Source organism: Trachypithecus francoisi, unplaced genomic scaffold (genome assembly GCF_009764315.1).
Source record: "Trachypithecus francoisi isolate TF-2019V2 unplaced genomic scaffold, Tfra_2.0 Contig01580, whole genome shotgun sequence".
In the NCBI taxonomy this organism is placed as follows: Eukaryota; Metazoa; Chordata; class Mammalia; order Primates; family Cercopithecidae; genus Trachypithecus; species Trachypithecus francoisi.
Genome location: NW_022681443.1, coordinates 804,878 through 820,409, shown reverse-complemented (window position 1 = coordinate 820,409; position 15,532 = coordinate 804,878). Strand labels below are relative to the sequence as shown.

The window sequence follows — 15,532 nt, the reverse complement described above, 5'->3', positions numbered from 1 at the left end:
ACGGTTGGCATAGGTGCCAAGGAGTCCTCTGATTAGAAAGGTCATTGGTGGCAGGCAGAGTCCCCCTTACCATCTCATACTTGTATGTGGTCCTCTGGAACATGCTCTTGGTCCTCTGGATGTAGAGGAGGATGTTGGCGAAGACCCGGATGGCATCCTGGTAGCGACGCATCATCAAATATGCAAACCCAACATAATAGTATGTGGTGACCTGGCACTCTGGCACGCGGGAATACATACTCTGCAGAAGGAGGTGGAACAAACATCCATGAGTCCCAATTCATCCTAGATAGAACTAGAGGTAGGAACACCAAGAGTTTTCCCTGCAGAGCCCTGAACTATCCAGAGGAAGCTCTACAGTTCCAGAGTTTGAGAGCCCATCTTCCTATTCATCAATTAAGTTGTATGTTTGGAGGAATCCATTTTCTTAGCTGTAACAAGAAGGTTCTGGATCAGGTAATTCCCAAAATCTCTTTCAGCTCCAAAATGCTATACAACTCACTTTTGTTATTATTTCTTGTTTTTTCAATTAAGTCCTTTTGGACAGGGAAGACAGAAACACATACACACACACGAGCCAAACACCAAATAAAAAGTATCTGTAATATTTTTCTGTGGTTAGGAAGAACACAACAGCTAACCATGTATCAGTGAACATACCATCTTAGAATTACATCTTGACTTCTTTTTCTTTTTTTTTTTCTGGGATGGAGTCTTGCTCTGTTGTCCAGGCTAGAGTGCTATGGTGTGATCTCGGCTCACTGCAACCTCTGCCTCTCAGGTTCAAGTGATTCTCCTACCTCAGCCTCCCGAGTAGCTGGGATTACAAGTGCCCACCAACACACCCAGCTAGTTTTTTGGTTTTTTTTTTTTGTATTTTTAGCAGAGATAGGGTTTCGCCATTTTGGCCAGGCTGGCCTCGAACTCCTGACCTCAAGTGATCCACCTGCCTCAGCCTCCCAAAGTGCTGGGATTACAGGCGTGAGCCACTGCATCTGGCCTTCTCAATCCTTTAGCAAAACGTAAAGAGTGAAGAGCTGCCGTGGGCCGGGCACAGTGGCTCACCCCTGTAATCCCAGCACTCTGGGAGGTCAAGGTGGGTGGATCACAAGGTCAGGAGATCAAGACCATCCTGGCCAACACGGTGAAACCCCATCTCTACTAAAATACAAAAAAAAAAAAAAAAATTAGCTGCGCCTGGTGGCGCATGCCTGAAGTCCCAGCTACTCAGAAGGCTGAGGCAGGGGAATTGCTTGAACTCAAGAGAAGGAGGTTGCAGTGACTCGAGATGCGCCACCGCACTCCAGCCTGGCGACAGAGCAAGCTGCCATGATCACTCCATTTTGAAAACGGAATAAAAAACTGTCATTAACTTTCAAAATCATCCAGGTCCAGCTTTTTACCACAGCTGTTTGCCCAGTTTTAGTCTCAACTTTCAATGGCCTGAGGAAAGAGTTCTCTTTCCTCTCCTGGAAATTTGTCCTAAGAGATCAGAGTGGTTCTCTAGAAATAGATATTCTGGCTCTGGCAAGAGGGGCCAGAGGCAACAGGCATCACCTTCTTGTTCAGTTCGATGTTCTCCAGCACCTTGATAGCCTGGTAGTAATCTCCTAACAGGGAGTGCAGGCGGAGGAGCCCCACCAGGCTGAAGTAACCAAGCATTTTGTAGAGGGAGTGCCGCCCATACTCCCCAGCCACACTCTCGGGGTCACCTGAAAGAGACAGACACCGTGAATACTCTGATAGGAGGCAGGTAAAGGCAGGCATACCTGACCTCTGATTGTTACTCAGTAGGCATCTCACCTACTGCCAGCCTTGAAAGCTTCCCTCAGTTGGGAATAACTTCAAAGGAATACCAAGAAACAGCAAAACCAATCTTATGCTAATCTTAAATTTACCAATATTTGCTTACAGGGTGGCAGTTCAGTCTGCTTATTTTTTTTTTGGTCCCAACACATGAAAAGGCCCCTCTCATCAGTAAAACACACCCATGAACACTCCTCCTTTCAGAAAGCACATGAAGTCAAAGCTATTTTCCTAATAACAACACTAAGATGCTACTTGCCCTTCCCACTGAATTGAATTTTGCATGATGCAAATGCTATGCTGGGTAAAATTACTGTCAACTTAAGCATAAATCAGGCAGCGACACAAAATTGTACCGGTAGTCACTGTATTGTTCCTTGCCATGCATTTGCACTAAAAGAACTAGTCCTCCGAGGCGGGCGGATCACGAGGTCAGGAGATGGAGACCCTCCTGGCTAACACGGTGAAACCCCGTCTCTACTAAAAAATACAAAAAACTAGCCGGGCGCAGTGGCGGGCGCCTGTAGTCCCAGCTACTCGGAGGCTGAGGCGGGAGAATGGCGTAAACCCGGGAGGCGGAGCTTGCAGTGAGCTGAGATCGCGCCACTGCACTCCAGCCTGGGCGACACAGCGAGATTCCGTCTCAAAAAAAAAAAAAAAAAAAAAGAACTAGTCCTTAGCCAGTCATGGTGGCGTGGACTTGTAATCCCAGCTACTTGGGAGGCTGAGGTGGGAGGATGTGCTTGAGCCCAGGTACCATATTTGAATAACCGGAGTTTGTATCAGTTGTTTTTTTGTTGTTATTGTTGTTGTTTATTTGTTTGTTCTGAGGCAGAGATCTATGGAAGTGCTATTGCATTTTGGCCTGGGTAACAGAGACTCTGCTCTTAAAAAAAGAAAAAAAAAGAAAGAAAATCCTTTTTTCATGGAGGATCATTTTTACTTGAAAAAACAACTGATACAAAGCTGAGCGCAGCTCACGATTGTAATCCCAGCACTTTGGGAGGCCGAGGTGGACGGATCACTTGAGGTAAGGCATTTAAGCCCAGCCTGCCCAATATGATAAACCCCGTCTCTACTAAAAATACAAAAATTAGCCGGGTGTGGTGGTGCGCACCTGTAGTCCCAGCTACTGGGGAGGCTGAGGCAGGAGAATTGCTTGAACCCAGGAGGTGGAGGTTGCAGTGGGCAGAGATTGTGCCACTGCACTCAAGCCTGGGCTACAGAGCAAGACTCTGTCTCGGCCGGGCGCGGTGGCTCAAGCCTGTAATCCCAGCACTTTGGGAGGCCGAGACGGGCGGATCACGAGGTCAGGAGATCGAGACCATCCTGGCTAACCCAGTGAAACCCCGTCTCTACTAAAAAATACAAAAAAACTAGCCGGGCGAGGTGGCGGGCGCCTGTAGTCCCAGCTACTGGGGAGGCTGAGGCAGGAGAATGGCGTAAACCCGGGAGGCGGAGCTTGCAGTGAGCCAAGATCCGGTCACTGCACTCCAGCCTGGGCGACAGAGCGAGACTCCGTCTCAAAAAAAAAAAAAAGAAAAAAAAAAAAAAAAAAAAGACTCTGTCTCAAAAAAAAAAGGAAAAAGGGCACACATTTTCACAAAAATGAAGTAAACCTGTCACACCTCAAAGAAAAGAACTGACAGTGTTTGCTACCAATAAAACAATTCAAAAGTTGGGTACAGCGGCTCACACATGAAATCCCATGAGTTCAAGATAGGCCTGGGCAACAAAGTGAGACATTGTTTCTATTTTTAAAAAAAATAGCCAGGTATAGGTGCACACCTGCAGTCCTAGCTACTCGGGAGGCTGAGGTAGGAGGATCACTCGAGCACAGGAGGTCGAGGATGCAGTGAGCCACGATTGTGCCACCACACTTCAGCCTGGGTGACAGAGTGAGACCCCATTTCAAAATAAATAAAAATTCAAGCTATTAAGCAAAAATGGAATTTTGTAAAACTTGTATCTGCCACTACAAGCTCTACAGCTGACAAATAAATGCTTACCTGATGTCAGTGGCAAAAGTAACAAATGTGATTTTTTTTAAAAATGTAGTACAATGTGTCAACATTTGGAAGATCTTTAAAACTCAGTGAACCAATATTTTTTTTAAAATCATACACAGCCAGGCACAGTGACTCATGCCTGTAAACCCCAACACTTTGGGAGGCTGAGTCAGGCAGATCACTTGAGCTCGGGGGTTCAAGAGCAGCCTGGCCAACGTGGTCAAACTCTGTTCTACTAAAAATAAAAATCAGCTGGGCGTGGTGGTGTGTGCCTGTAATCCTTCCTTTTTTTTTTTTTTGAGACGGAGTCTCGCTCTGTGGCCCAGGCTGGAGTACAGTGGCCGGACCTCAGCTCACTGCAAGCTCCGCCTCCTGGGTTTACGCCATTCTCCTGCCTCAGCCTCCCGAGTGGCTGGGGCTACAGGCGCCTGCCACCTCGCCCGGCTAGTTTTTTGTATTTTTTTAGTAGAGACGGGGTTTCACCGTGTCAGCTAGGATGGTCTCGATCTCCTGACCTCGTGATCCGCCCGTCTCGGCCTCCCAAAGTGCTGGGATTACAGGCTTGAGCCACCGCGTCTGGCCGTAATCCTTCCTTTCTATATCCTGGGAGGCTGAGACAGGAGAATCGCTTGAACTCTGGAGGCAGAGGTTGCAGTGAGCTGAGATCATGACACTGCACTCTGCCTGAGTAACAGAGCAGATTCTATTTCGGGGAAGAAAAAAAAAGTCACACATGGATGTAAGGAACTCATTCAAATTACAAGAGTGACCAATAACGTTAATATAACAAAAGAAAAATTCACTAATACAGTTTCAGATTCCTCACTGCACCTAATCTGTATGAAACTACTAATGGTTATTTCAAAGAAGTACAGGGTGGGTATACTTCTATAAATGCTTGTGACCAGAAGTGTTCTGGATTTTGCAGTTTTTATTATCTGCATACGCTTAATGATATATCTTTTTTTTTTTTTTTGAGATGGAGTCTCACTCTGTTCCCCAAGTTGGAGTGCAGTGGTGCCATCTCGGCTCACTGCAACCACTGCCTCCCTGGTTCAAATGATTCTCCTGTCTCAGCCTCCCAAGTAGACAGGATTATAGGTGCCCACCACCAAGCCCGGCTACTTTTTTGTATTTTTAGTACAGATGGGGTTTCACCATGGTGGCCAGGATGGTCTTAAACTCCTGACCTCAGGTGATCTGCCTGCCTCGGCCTCCCAAAGTGCTTGGATTATAGGCATGTGTCATGGCACCTGGCCCTAAAAAGGTATCTTAAGGATAGGATCCAAATCTGAACATAAAAAATTCATTTATTTTTCACATATGTCTTATATGCACAGCCTGAAAGTAATTTTATTATAATCTTTTAAATACTTTTGTGCGTGAAACGAAGTTCTGACTGCAACTGGTCACATGTGCTTGGGTGTAGAATTTTCCACTTACGGCATCATGTGGGTGCTCAAAAAGTCAGATTTTGGAGCATTTCAGACTTCAAATTTTCAAATCAGGAATATTCAACCTATACATACTACTACGTAGTATGAAAGAAAATCCTCTCCAATAATCCTGGCACTTTTGGGAGGCCAAGGCAGGACTGCTTGAGCCCAGGAGTCCAAGACCAGACTGGGTGACACAGCGAGACCCTGTCTCAAAAACAAACAACAAAAAACTCCTTCCTTTCTATATCTGCGTGAAGTCAGATTTTCTTTCTTTTTTTTTTTCAGACAAGTTCTTGCTCTGTCACCCAGGGTAGAGTACAGTTGTGCGATCTCAGTTCACTGCAACCTTTGCTTCCTGGGCTTAAGCAATCCCCCCATCTCAGCCTCCCAAGTAGCTGGGACTCTAGAGGCACCCCACCCACCATGCTCGTCCAATTTAAACACTTTTTTTGAGACAAAGTCTCACTATATTGCCCAGGCTGATCTCAAGCTCCTGGGCTCAAGCAATCTTTCTGCCTAAGCCTCCCAAAGTGCTGAGATTACAGGTGTGAGCCACAGTGCCTGGGTCAGATTTTCTTTATGTGCTTCAAACAAAAGAACACACTGCAACAGATTGAATGCAGAAGCAGAAATGAGAAGCCAGCTAACTTGTATGAAGCCAGACAGAGAGACCTGCAAAAATGCCACTCTTCACTGAAAAAAAAAAAAAATTTTTTTTAAGTATAGATACATTTTGTGGTTCTCAATATTTTAACAGGATAAAGTGGCTCTGACACCAATACGTGTGAGAAGTGCTTATCTAAACAAAAGCACTGGAGACACAGTAGAAGTGTTTACAAACGTAAATCTCAACATGCTGGTTCAGTGTGTTGGCCAACGGACTCCCAAGCCCCAGAGCCCCCAGCACGGATACTCTGCTACTGTTTGTACTCAAGCACCTACAAAGAGTCAACAGACCACCACCTAAGACATAGTGACTCATCTGCTTTACTTGCAGTATCGATTCATTTAGAACAGACGGCAAGCAGCTGGAAATTTGCAGGCTGTGGCTGTCGGCCTGCTGCACTCACCTCCGCTTGTGTATACCTCCAGCTGTCGGTTGATGTTGGATTTGTCTACCAGGGAATGAAGGACATTGAGGACACTGTGAACATTCCAGATTTTGGGATTGGAACGAAGAAAGTCAATCTCCTCCTCTGACTTCTTGGCAGTCTTACAGCGGTACTGACTGAATGACTGAAACTGTTGAGGAAGAAAGGAAATATGCAGTAGTGGTCTAAGCCCAAAGTGATCGTCCATGTGTACAATGCTGAAAACGAGGCAATGCTCTGGCTCTGGAAGGGGCGAGGTGAGGGTGAGATGACCACTTCTCATTCTAAACCATTCTGTACACTGTTTTTCAAAGCCATCTTTGACTAAGCTGTGAATCTTGTTCATTACTGAATGTTACTACACAGTAAAGTAAAAATCTCTAGGATTAGAGGTAGTCTGTGGTAAAAACATCCAATCTGGAGTCAAACACAACCTAAAGTCACTTCCTATCTCTGGGCCTCACAATGCAGTTGAGCTGGTCACCAGAAACACTACAGGGGCTCTTGTACCGTCTATTCAGATGCAGCTAGACCGTGGCACGGCCTGGGTTACGAGCGGTGATGTGGTAATAGGCATCTGCACATGTGAGCCTTCCCTACCACAGCTGATCATCAGTTCCCAAACTATGTCACCTCTCTACCACTCTCAACCAGAGTCATCTGGCCAAGAACAAGGAACACAGAGAAGACAGGCCACAGGAATCCGTTTGGGACTGAAGTAGAACCTGGAAGCACTGCTGGCCTGGCTCCATCAGTCACACAGATGGAACACAACAGACCTGCCCCCTCAATTTTTTTAAGTTCTCTGGTTGAATCTGGTGTGCATCAGGTTTGGAAATCACAGACCTAAAACCTAGGTTTTAGAAGCTCTAAGACTGTTCTTCAACTATTCCAGCAGGGATCAGTGGCTCACCCCTGTAATCCCAGCACTTTGGGAAGCTGAGGTAGGTACATCACTTGAGTACAGGAGCTCAAGACCAGCCTGGGAAACATGGCAAAACCCCAACGCTATAAAAAATACAAATGAATTAGCCAGGAATGGTGGCAGGCGCCTGTAGTCTCCACTACTAAGGAGGCTGAGGTGGGGGCATTGCCTGAGCCCAGGAGGCAGAGGGTGCAATGAGGTGAGGTTGTGCCACTGCATTCCAGTGTGGGTGACAGAGTAAAACTCTGTCTCAAAACACAAAAAATTATCTTATTCTAGAGTGTGGGACAAAAAGTTGCTAATTTTATAATACAAAAACAAAGAATACGCCAAGCACAGTGGCTCACGCCTATAACCCCAGCACTTTGGGAAGCTGAGGTGGATGGATCACGAGATCAAGAGTTTGAGACCAGCTTGGCCAACTCGGTGAAACCCCGTCTCTACTAAAACTACAAAAATAGGCTGGGTGCGGGGGCTCACGCCTGTAATCCCAGCACTTTGGGAGGCCAATGCAGGCGGATTACCTGTCCGGAGTTCGACCCCAGCCTGAACAACATGGAGAAACCCCGTTTGTACTAAAAATACAAAATTAGCCAGGTGTGGTGATACATGCCTGTAATCCCAGCTACTCGGGAGGCTGAGGCAGGTGAATCGCTTGAACCTCAGAAGTGGAGGTTGTGGTGAGCCAAGATCGTACCATTGCACTACAGCCTGGGCAACAAGAGCAAACCTCTGTCTCAAAAAAAAAAAAAAAAAAAAAAAACCCACATAAAACACAAAAACAAAAATAGCCAGGCATGGTGGCACATGCCTGTAATCCCAGCTACTCAGGAGGCTGAGGCAGGAGAATCGCTTGAACCTGGGAGGCAGAGGTTGCAGTGAGCTGAGATCACACCATAGCACTCCAGCCTGGGTGACAGAGCAAGACTCTGTCTCAGGAGGAAAAAAAAAAAAAAGAATATCCAGAATATATAAAGAATTCTCGGCCGGGCGCGGTGGCTCACGCCTGTAATCCCAGCACTTTGGGAGGCCGAGATGGGCAGATCACGAGGTCAGGAGATCGAGACCATCCTGGCTAACACGGTGAAACCCCGTCTCTACTAAAAAAAAATACAAAAAACTAGCCGGGCGAGGTGGCGGGCGCCTGTAGTCTCAGCTACTTGGGAGGCTGAGGCAGGAGAATGGCGTAAACCCGGGAGGCGGAGCTTGTAGTGAGCCGGGATGGCGCCACTGCACTCCAGCCTGGGCGACAGAGCGAGACTCCGTTACAAAAAAAAAAAAAAAAAAAAGGAATTCTCAGGCTGGGTGTAGTGGTGCTTACGCCTGTGATCCAAGCACTTTGGGAGGCCGATATGGGCAGATCACTTGAGGTCAGGAGTTCAAAACCAGCCTGGCCAACCTGGTGAAACCCCATCTCTAAAAAAAATACAAAAAAAAAAAAATTAGCGGGCCGTGGTAGTACACACCTGTAATCCAGCTACTCGGGAGACTGAGGCAGGAAACTTGCTTGAACACAGGAGGTGGAGATTGCAGTGAGCAGAGATCATGCCACTGCACTCCAGTCTGGGTGAAAAAGACTGTCTCAAAAAAAAAAAAAATCCCACAAAGAATTCTCATAATGCAATAAAAAAGTAATCAAATAGAAAACAGGCAAAGAATAGTGATGATCACTTCAAAGAAAACAAAATTGATGATTAACATGGGAAATCAGTATGGTTTTTTTTTTGTTTTTTTTTTTTTAAGACGGAGTCTTGCTCTGTCACACAGGCTAGAATGCAGTGCCACGATCTTGGCTCAATGCAAGCTCCACCTCCTGGGTTCATGCCATTCTCCTGCCTCAGCCTCCCGAGTAGCTGGGACTACAGGCTCCCACCACCATGCCAGGCTAATTTTCTTTGTATTTTTAGTAGAGACAGGGTTTCATCGTCTTAGCTAGGATGGTCTCGATCTCTTGACCTCGTGATCCGCCCACCTCGGCCTCCCAAAGTGTTGGGATTACAGGCGTGAGTCACCTCGTCAGGCTGATTTTTTTTTTCATTTTTGAGAAGGGGTCTCACTGTATTGCCCAGGGTGGAGTGTAGTGGTGTGATATTGGCTCATTGCAACCTCCGCCTCTCAGGTTCAAGTGATTCTCATCCCTCAGCCCCTGGGTAGCTGGGAGTACAGGCATGCACCACCACATCCAGCTAATTTTTGTATTTTTAGTAGAGACAGGGTTTCACCATGCTGGCCAGGATGGTCTCGAACTCTTGGCCTCAAGTGATCTGCCACCTCGGCCTCCCAGAGTGCTGGGATTACAGGCATGAGCCACTGCGCCCGGCCAGAAAAGTATGAATTATCATTTCTTTCCCACTGAACTGACAAAAATTAGACAGACTGATAATATCCAGTATAGAAAACATTTGCTCTTGGCTAGGCATGGTGGCTCATGTCTATAACCCCAGCACTTTTGGAGGCTGAGGAGGGAGAACTGCTTGATCCCAGGAGTTCAAGACCCCATCTCTGCAACAAATTAAAAATCAGCTGGGTGCACCTGTAGTCACAGCTACTCAGGAGGCTAAAGTGGGAGGACTGCTTGAGCCCAGGAGGTCAAGGCTGCAATGAGCTGTGATCACACCACTGCACTCCACCCTGGACCATAAAGGCAAGACCCTCATCTCTTAAACAAACAAACAGAAAAACCAACAGTTGCTCTCAAACACCGCTGGTAGTAGCACAATTGGATACAGCCCATTGGTGGGGCAATATATTACTATTTATTATAATTCAAAGTGATTGAAATGTTCTTTATCTTGATTGTGGCATTGTACACATTTGTCAAATGTCATCAACTGTACACTGATACTGGTACACTTTATTGTATAAGCCACACCTCATGGCTGGGCATAGTGGTTCATACCTGTTTTTTTTTTTTTTTTTTTTGAGACGGAGTCTCGCTTTGTCTCCCAGGCTAGAGAGCAGTGGTACAATCTCAGCTCACTGCAACCTCCACCTCCCGGTTTCAAGCAATTCTCCTGTCTCAGCCTCCTGAGTAGCTGGGATTACAGGTACTCGTCACCACGCCCGGCTAATTTTTTTGTATTTTTAGTAGAGACAGGGGTTTCACCATGTTGGTCAGGCTGGTCTCCAACTCCTGACCTCACGATCTGCCTGCCTCAGCCTCCCAAAGTGCTGGGATTAACAGGCGCAAGCCGGTGGCTCATCTTTACTTAAATAAAGAAAAAAACTACACCTCAGTAAGCTGACTTTAAAAAACTTAAAAAGTAAGTATCGTTCAAGTCACAATTCTACTTCTAGGTAGTGATCCCTAAAAATTTGCCTATGTATAACATATATATGGATATTCATTGATTCACTGTAATTGTGGAAACTGACAACCCAAACGTTCATCATCAGAGGCATGGTATACCCACAGCACGCATACTGCAGTAAAAGAACAAGTCAGGTCTATGAAAACATGGTTTAAGTGTTAACAAGTCACAATAGAGTACGTAACCATTTTTGAAGTGATCTCTCTTTATATAGTCATGTTTATGTAAATGCCTGAGAGACATCAACAAGCTGCCTTTCCTTCCAGACAGTAATTGATACCTCTGCAAAAGCAAGGAAGGCAGGTACTTTCACTATATCTGTAGTTTGAAAAAACGAAAACCAATGAAAGAGAGTGGCAAGAGCCACCTACCCCATGTGGCATCTACCTGGCCAGGAGGAAACACACCAGGCACTCACTGACCCTCACTGGACAGTCTTTGTTAGAAAGCACCGTAAGCCCCTTAACAAGAACACTGGCTAAGCCCAGGGAATTATGATTATCTTAAGAGGGATAAAGAAAATCAGCACGGATGATCCTTCTTCATTTGCTCTAAGTCAAAAGGACTGCTATTCATCTATAAGTATTCCAAATAAGAGGATGTCACAAGCCAAGGAGCCAGAGGGCAAACAAGGCCAGTGCAGTTTGTGGTCTTTGCTATAAAAGGCACTGAAGCTTAATCTTGAGCAGGAAGCCTCTTTCTCAAGGAGTACTATGAAGGTTTCTCAGCTCACCAGTCCTAACACTTCAGCACTTTGTATACACAGCGTCTCCCTGGTTCATGGAGTTCCAATAACATCTTTATTAAGATACCAATTTATCCTGAAATAACTAGTTAGAGGTACAGACAGAGCACAAAGGGGGAAAGAATTTTGTCAAATGACATACTTTTTTTTTTTTTTTTTGGAGACAGGGTCTCACTCTGTCGCCAGGCTGGAGTGTAGTGGCAAGATTTTGGCTCACAGCAATCTCCGCCTCCTGGGTTTAAGTGATTCCCCTGCCTCAGCCTCACGAGTAGCTAGGACTACAGGCGCACACCACCATGCCCGGCTGATTTTTTGTATTTTAGTAGAGATGAGGTTTCACCATCGTGGCCAGGATGGTTTCCATCTCAGACCTCATGATCTGCCCGCCTAGGCCTCCCAAAGTGTTGGGATTACAGGTGTGAGCCACCACGTCCAGTCTATTTTATGTTTTGTAGTCTCTATTTCTCGAACTCCGGAACTGAAGAGATCCTACTGCCTTGGCCCCAAAAATGCTGGGATTACAGTTGTGAGCAACCTTGTAGTTTGTAGTTTTAAATAGAAGGACTGGGCTAAATAAGATGGAAAAGAATAATGATGGCATTGAACATCATCACAATGAACAGGCAACATGTATTAATTATTCTGTGACAGGCACTATCCTAAGCACTTTATACGTAGTATCTCAGTAACATTCACAGCAATTCCTGTTTTAGAGATGGGGAAACCAATGCACAGTGTGGTTAAGTAATGTGCCCACAACAGAACGTGTTACCATTTTATTTATTTATTTATTTATTTATTTATTTTTTTTTTTTTTTTTTGAGACGGAGTCTTGCTCTGCCGCCCAGGCTGGAGTGCAGTGGCCGGCTCTCAGCTCACTGCAAGCTCCGCCTCCCGGGTTCACGCCATTCTCCTGTCTCAGCCTCCCGAGTAGCTGGGACTACAGGCGCCCGCCTCGTCGCCCGGCTAGTTTTTTGTATTTTTTAGTAGAGACGGGGTTTCGCCGTATTAGCCAGGATGGTCTCGATCTCCTGACCTCGTGATCCGCCCGTCTCGGCCTCCCAAAGTGCTGGGATTACAGGCTTGAGCCACCGCGCCCGGCCACGTGTTACCATTTTAAAATGGGCCAGTAAACCAGGCGCGGTGGCTCACTCCTGTAATCCCAGCACTTTGGGAGGCCGAGGACGGCGGATCACCTGACGTTGGGAGTTCAAGACCAGCCTGGCCAACATGGAGAAACCCCGTCTCTACTAAAAATACAAAAATTAGCTGGGCATGGTGGTGGGTGCTTGTAATCCCAGCTACTTGGGAGGCCGAGACAAGAGAATCGCTTGAACCCAGGAGGCAGAGGTTGCAGTGAGCCAGGATCACGCCACTATACTCCAGCCTGGGTAATAGAGCAAGACTCCATCTTGAAATAACAAAAAAAAGGCCAGGCGCGGTGGCTCAAGCCTGTAATCCCAGCACTTTGGGAGGCCGAGACGGGCGGATCACGAGGTCAGGAGATCAAGACCATCCTGGCTAACACGCTGAAACCCCGTCTCTACTAAAAAATGCAAAAAAACTAGCCGGGCGAGGTGGTGGGCGCCTGTAGTCCCAGCTACTCGGGAGGCTGAAGCAGGAGAATGGCGTAAACCCGGGAGGCGGAGCTTGCAGTGAGCCGAGATCTGGCCACTGCACTCCAGCCTGGGCGACAGAGCGAGACTCCGTCTCCAAAAAAAAAAAAAAAAAAAAAAGGCCAGTAAACAGCAAAAATCTGAACTTTCACCCCCAGGCTACACAGTTGCTGTCCTTTATTTGCATTTGGCACAGTTCCTAGTCGACCTTGAACAGTAACTCCTGAGGCAGGTGATATTCTCATTGTGATGAAAATATTCTATTGTATTCTGATCAAGCATACACTTAAGTAACCACCACCAATATCAAGATATAGATGGCTGGGCATGGTGGCTCACTTTGGGACGCCAAATCAAGAGTCTCACTTGAGGCCAGGAGTTCAAGCCAGCACGGGCAACACAGCAAGACCCTCATCTCTACAGTAATATAAATATCCGGGCCTTGTAGTGGCAGCTACTCAGGTGGCTGAGGTGGGAAAATCACTTGAGCCCAGGAGTTCTAGGCTGCAGTAAGCTATTATCATACCACTGCACTCTAGCCTGAGCAACAGAATGAGACCCTCTTAAAAAAAAAAAAAAAAAAAAGGTACAGAACATTTCCATTGTGTGGGTAAAGAAAGTGAGGCTCTGAGTTTAAATAGCACATCACTGCTACAGAGCTACCAGCAGGTGGCAGCACCCAGGTTAGAATCCACTTCCACCTGGCTCCAAAGCCTGTGAAGCCTGTGTTCTTCCAGCCAGACCACCTAACAAGGTCAAGTAAGAGCTTGATGACAGTCAGGAGCTGAACTTATCGACTTCCAGCTTCCTATCTGGAGAGCTTAGGCTTCACTTTCTCTTCAGAAAGCCAAATGAAACTGGAGTCTACTGCCATGGGGCATTTTACACTATAATGGGGATATTTTTACATCATGCAGCTTTTTTACAAAAACAATAGTAACAGCTATTCCTGGCACGGACCAGTTATTTCAAATTAGGCTAAGGCTGACCAGATACCTGGTAGATGAACTCATCGATGATATCCCAGAGCCACTGGTTGGGTAGTTCAAGGGGAGCAGGACCATCGGCATCTGTGCAGGAGATCACAGAATAAAGTCAGATTCAAAGCAATGACTCTGCCCATTCCATAGGCTGCAGAATACTTTGTAATTTCTCTCTGAAAAGGACCATGAATCACAAGACCTCCCCTTTTCCCACCTACACATTAAGATTCTGCTTAAAAAAAAACAAAAAAAAAAAAGCTGGAGGCCAATGCTGAACCTCATCATAACCACACACAACCCCTTGGCCAAATCTCAGACTCACTAAGAATGTAGTTGAAGAGATTGCAGTAGTTGTAATAGGATTCAAACCTCTGCTCCAAGGAAGGTCCCCCCTGCAAAGAAAACAGAGATATCAAGATACAGATATTTAATTTTAATGTGTTTTACCCATGGTATACTGTGACAGCTGTGAACAAATACATTAGAATTGGTATCTGTCCTCTCCTTCTTAGTATGTAAATACGGAAGTGAGAAGGAAGACAGAAAGTCCTATAGCAGTCGAGGCACTGAATACTGCAACACGAGGTTAGGTTCTACGGCAACAGACCTTAAATGACCCTCAGAGCAGCCATGATGATCTGGCAAAGCAGAGAGAAGGAAAACTGTTTCAGAAAAAAATCACACTAGCAAAGGCGAAGAAGTTAAATCGTGGCACCTAAAGGCTAGCGAGTTAGAGAAGATGATGCTGCACCGGGCATCGCTGGACCATGGGCCAGGAATGTAGCGTCTTCCAATGCCAAACAAGAATCTAGGTCGGGGGCCTGCAAGTCTATTCCACCACCTGTTTTGTAAATAAAGAAGTTTTACTGGAACACAGCCATGCCCACTCATTACATATTGGTTATAACTGCTACAAAGACATAGCTGAACAGATTTGACAGAAACTATCATGGCCTGTGAGCCTAAAATATTTATTATCTGATCCTCCACAGAGAAGGTGGCTGACCCTTGGTCTGGGCTTCATGTTGCTTGCATCTGAGAACCACTGATGGTTTCTGAGCTGGGGAACCATACCATGAACAATGTATTTGTGATGGAGAAGAAACAACTTTGGAGTCAGTCCCACCTCTTATTAACTGTGGGGTTCTCACAAGGTATTTAATCTCTCCGTAAAATGTGGGCAAAAGATTGTTGACTAGTCACAAGTAAGTAAGATTATGTAGCTGGGTGGAGTGGCTCACGCCTGTAATCTCAACACTTTGGGAAGCTGAGGTGAGCAGATCACCGGAACCCAGGAGTTTGAGACCAGCCTGAGAAACATGGCAAGACCCGGTCTACGTTTAAAAAAAATTATGTAAGGTGCTTAATATATTAAGCACAATCTAAGCATATTCAATGAAAAACTACTCCCCAGGGGCTTAAAACTGGTCATTTATGTGGGAGCCCTGGTACCTAATAAAAAGATTATAGCATCAAAAAACTTCTGCTGAATCTTCATCTACAGACTGAACAGAGAGATGAGAGGTGGTAAAAGCAGCTATACTATGGGCTATGGTGTCATGGTGTTCCCAAAAAAGCAATGTACACATAATGGCTAGACTCTTAGC

General features: G+C 46.0%; 1 protein-coding gene across 2 annotated transcripts in view; it reads right to left on the bottom strand.

Annotated features, from left to right (window-relative positions):
* EIF3L (eukaryotic translation initiation factor 3 subunit L) overlaps positions 1 to 15,532 on the bottom strand; it is a 45,318-nt gene that overhangs the window by 16,025 nt on the left and 13,761 nt on the right. For both annotated transcript variants that reach the window (XM_033189020.1, XM_033189028.1), the window contains 5 exons: positions 14,248 to 14,317; positions 13,939 to 14,012; positions 6,325 to 6,496; positions 1,558 to 1,712; positions 71 to 241 (listed from right to left, as the gene is read on the bottom strand). In XM_033189020.1, coding sequence (XP_033044911.1) covers positions 71 to 241; positions 1,558 to 1,712; positions 6,325 to 6,496; positions 13,939 to 14,012; positions 14,248 to 14,317 — 642 coding nt within the window. The remainder of the gene's footprint in view (positions 1 to 70; positions 242 to 1,557; positions 1,713 to 6,324; positions 6,497 to 13,938; positions 14,013 to 14,247; positions 14,318 to 15,532) is intronic.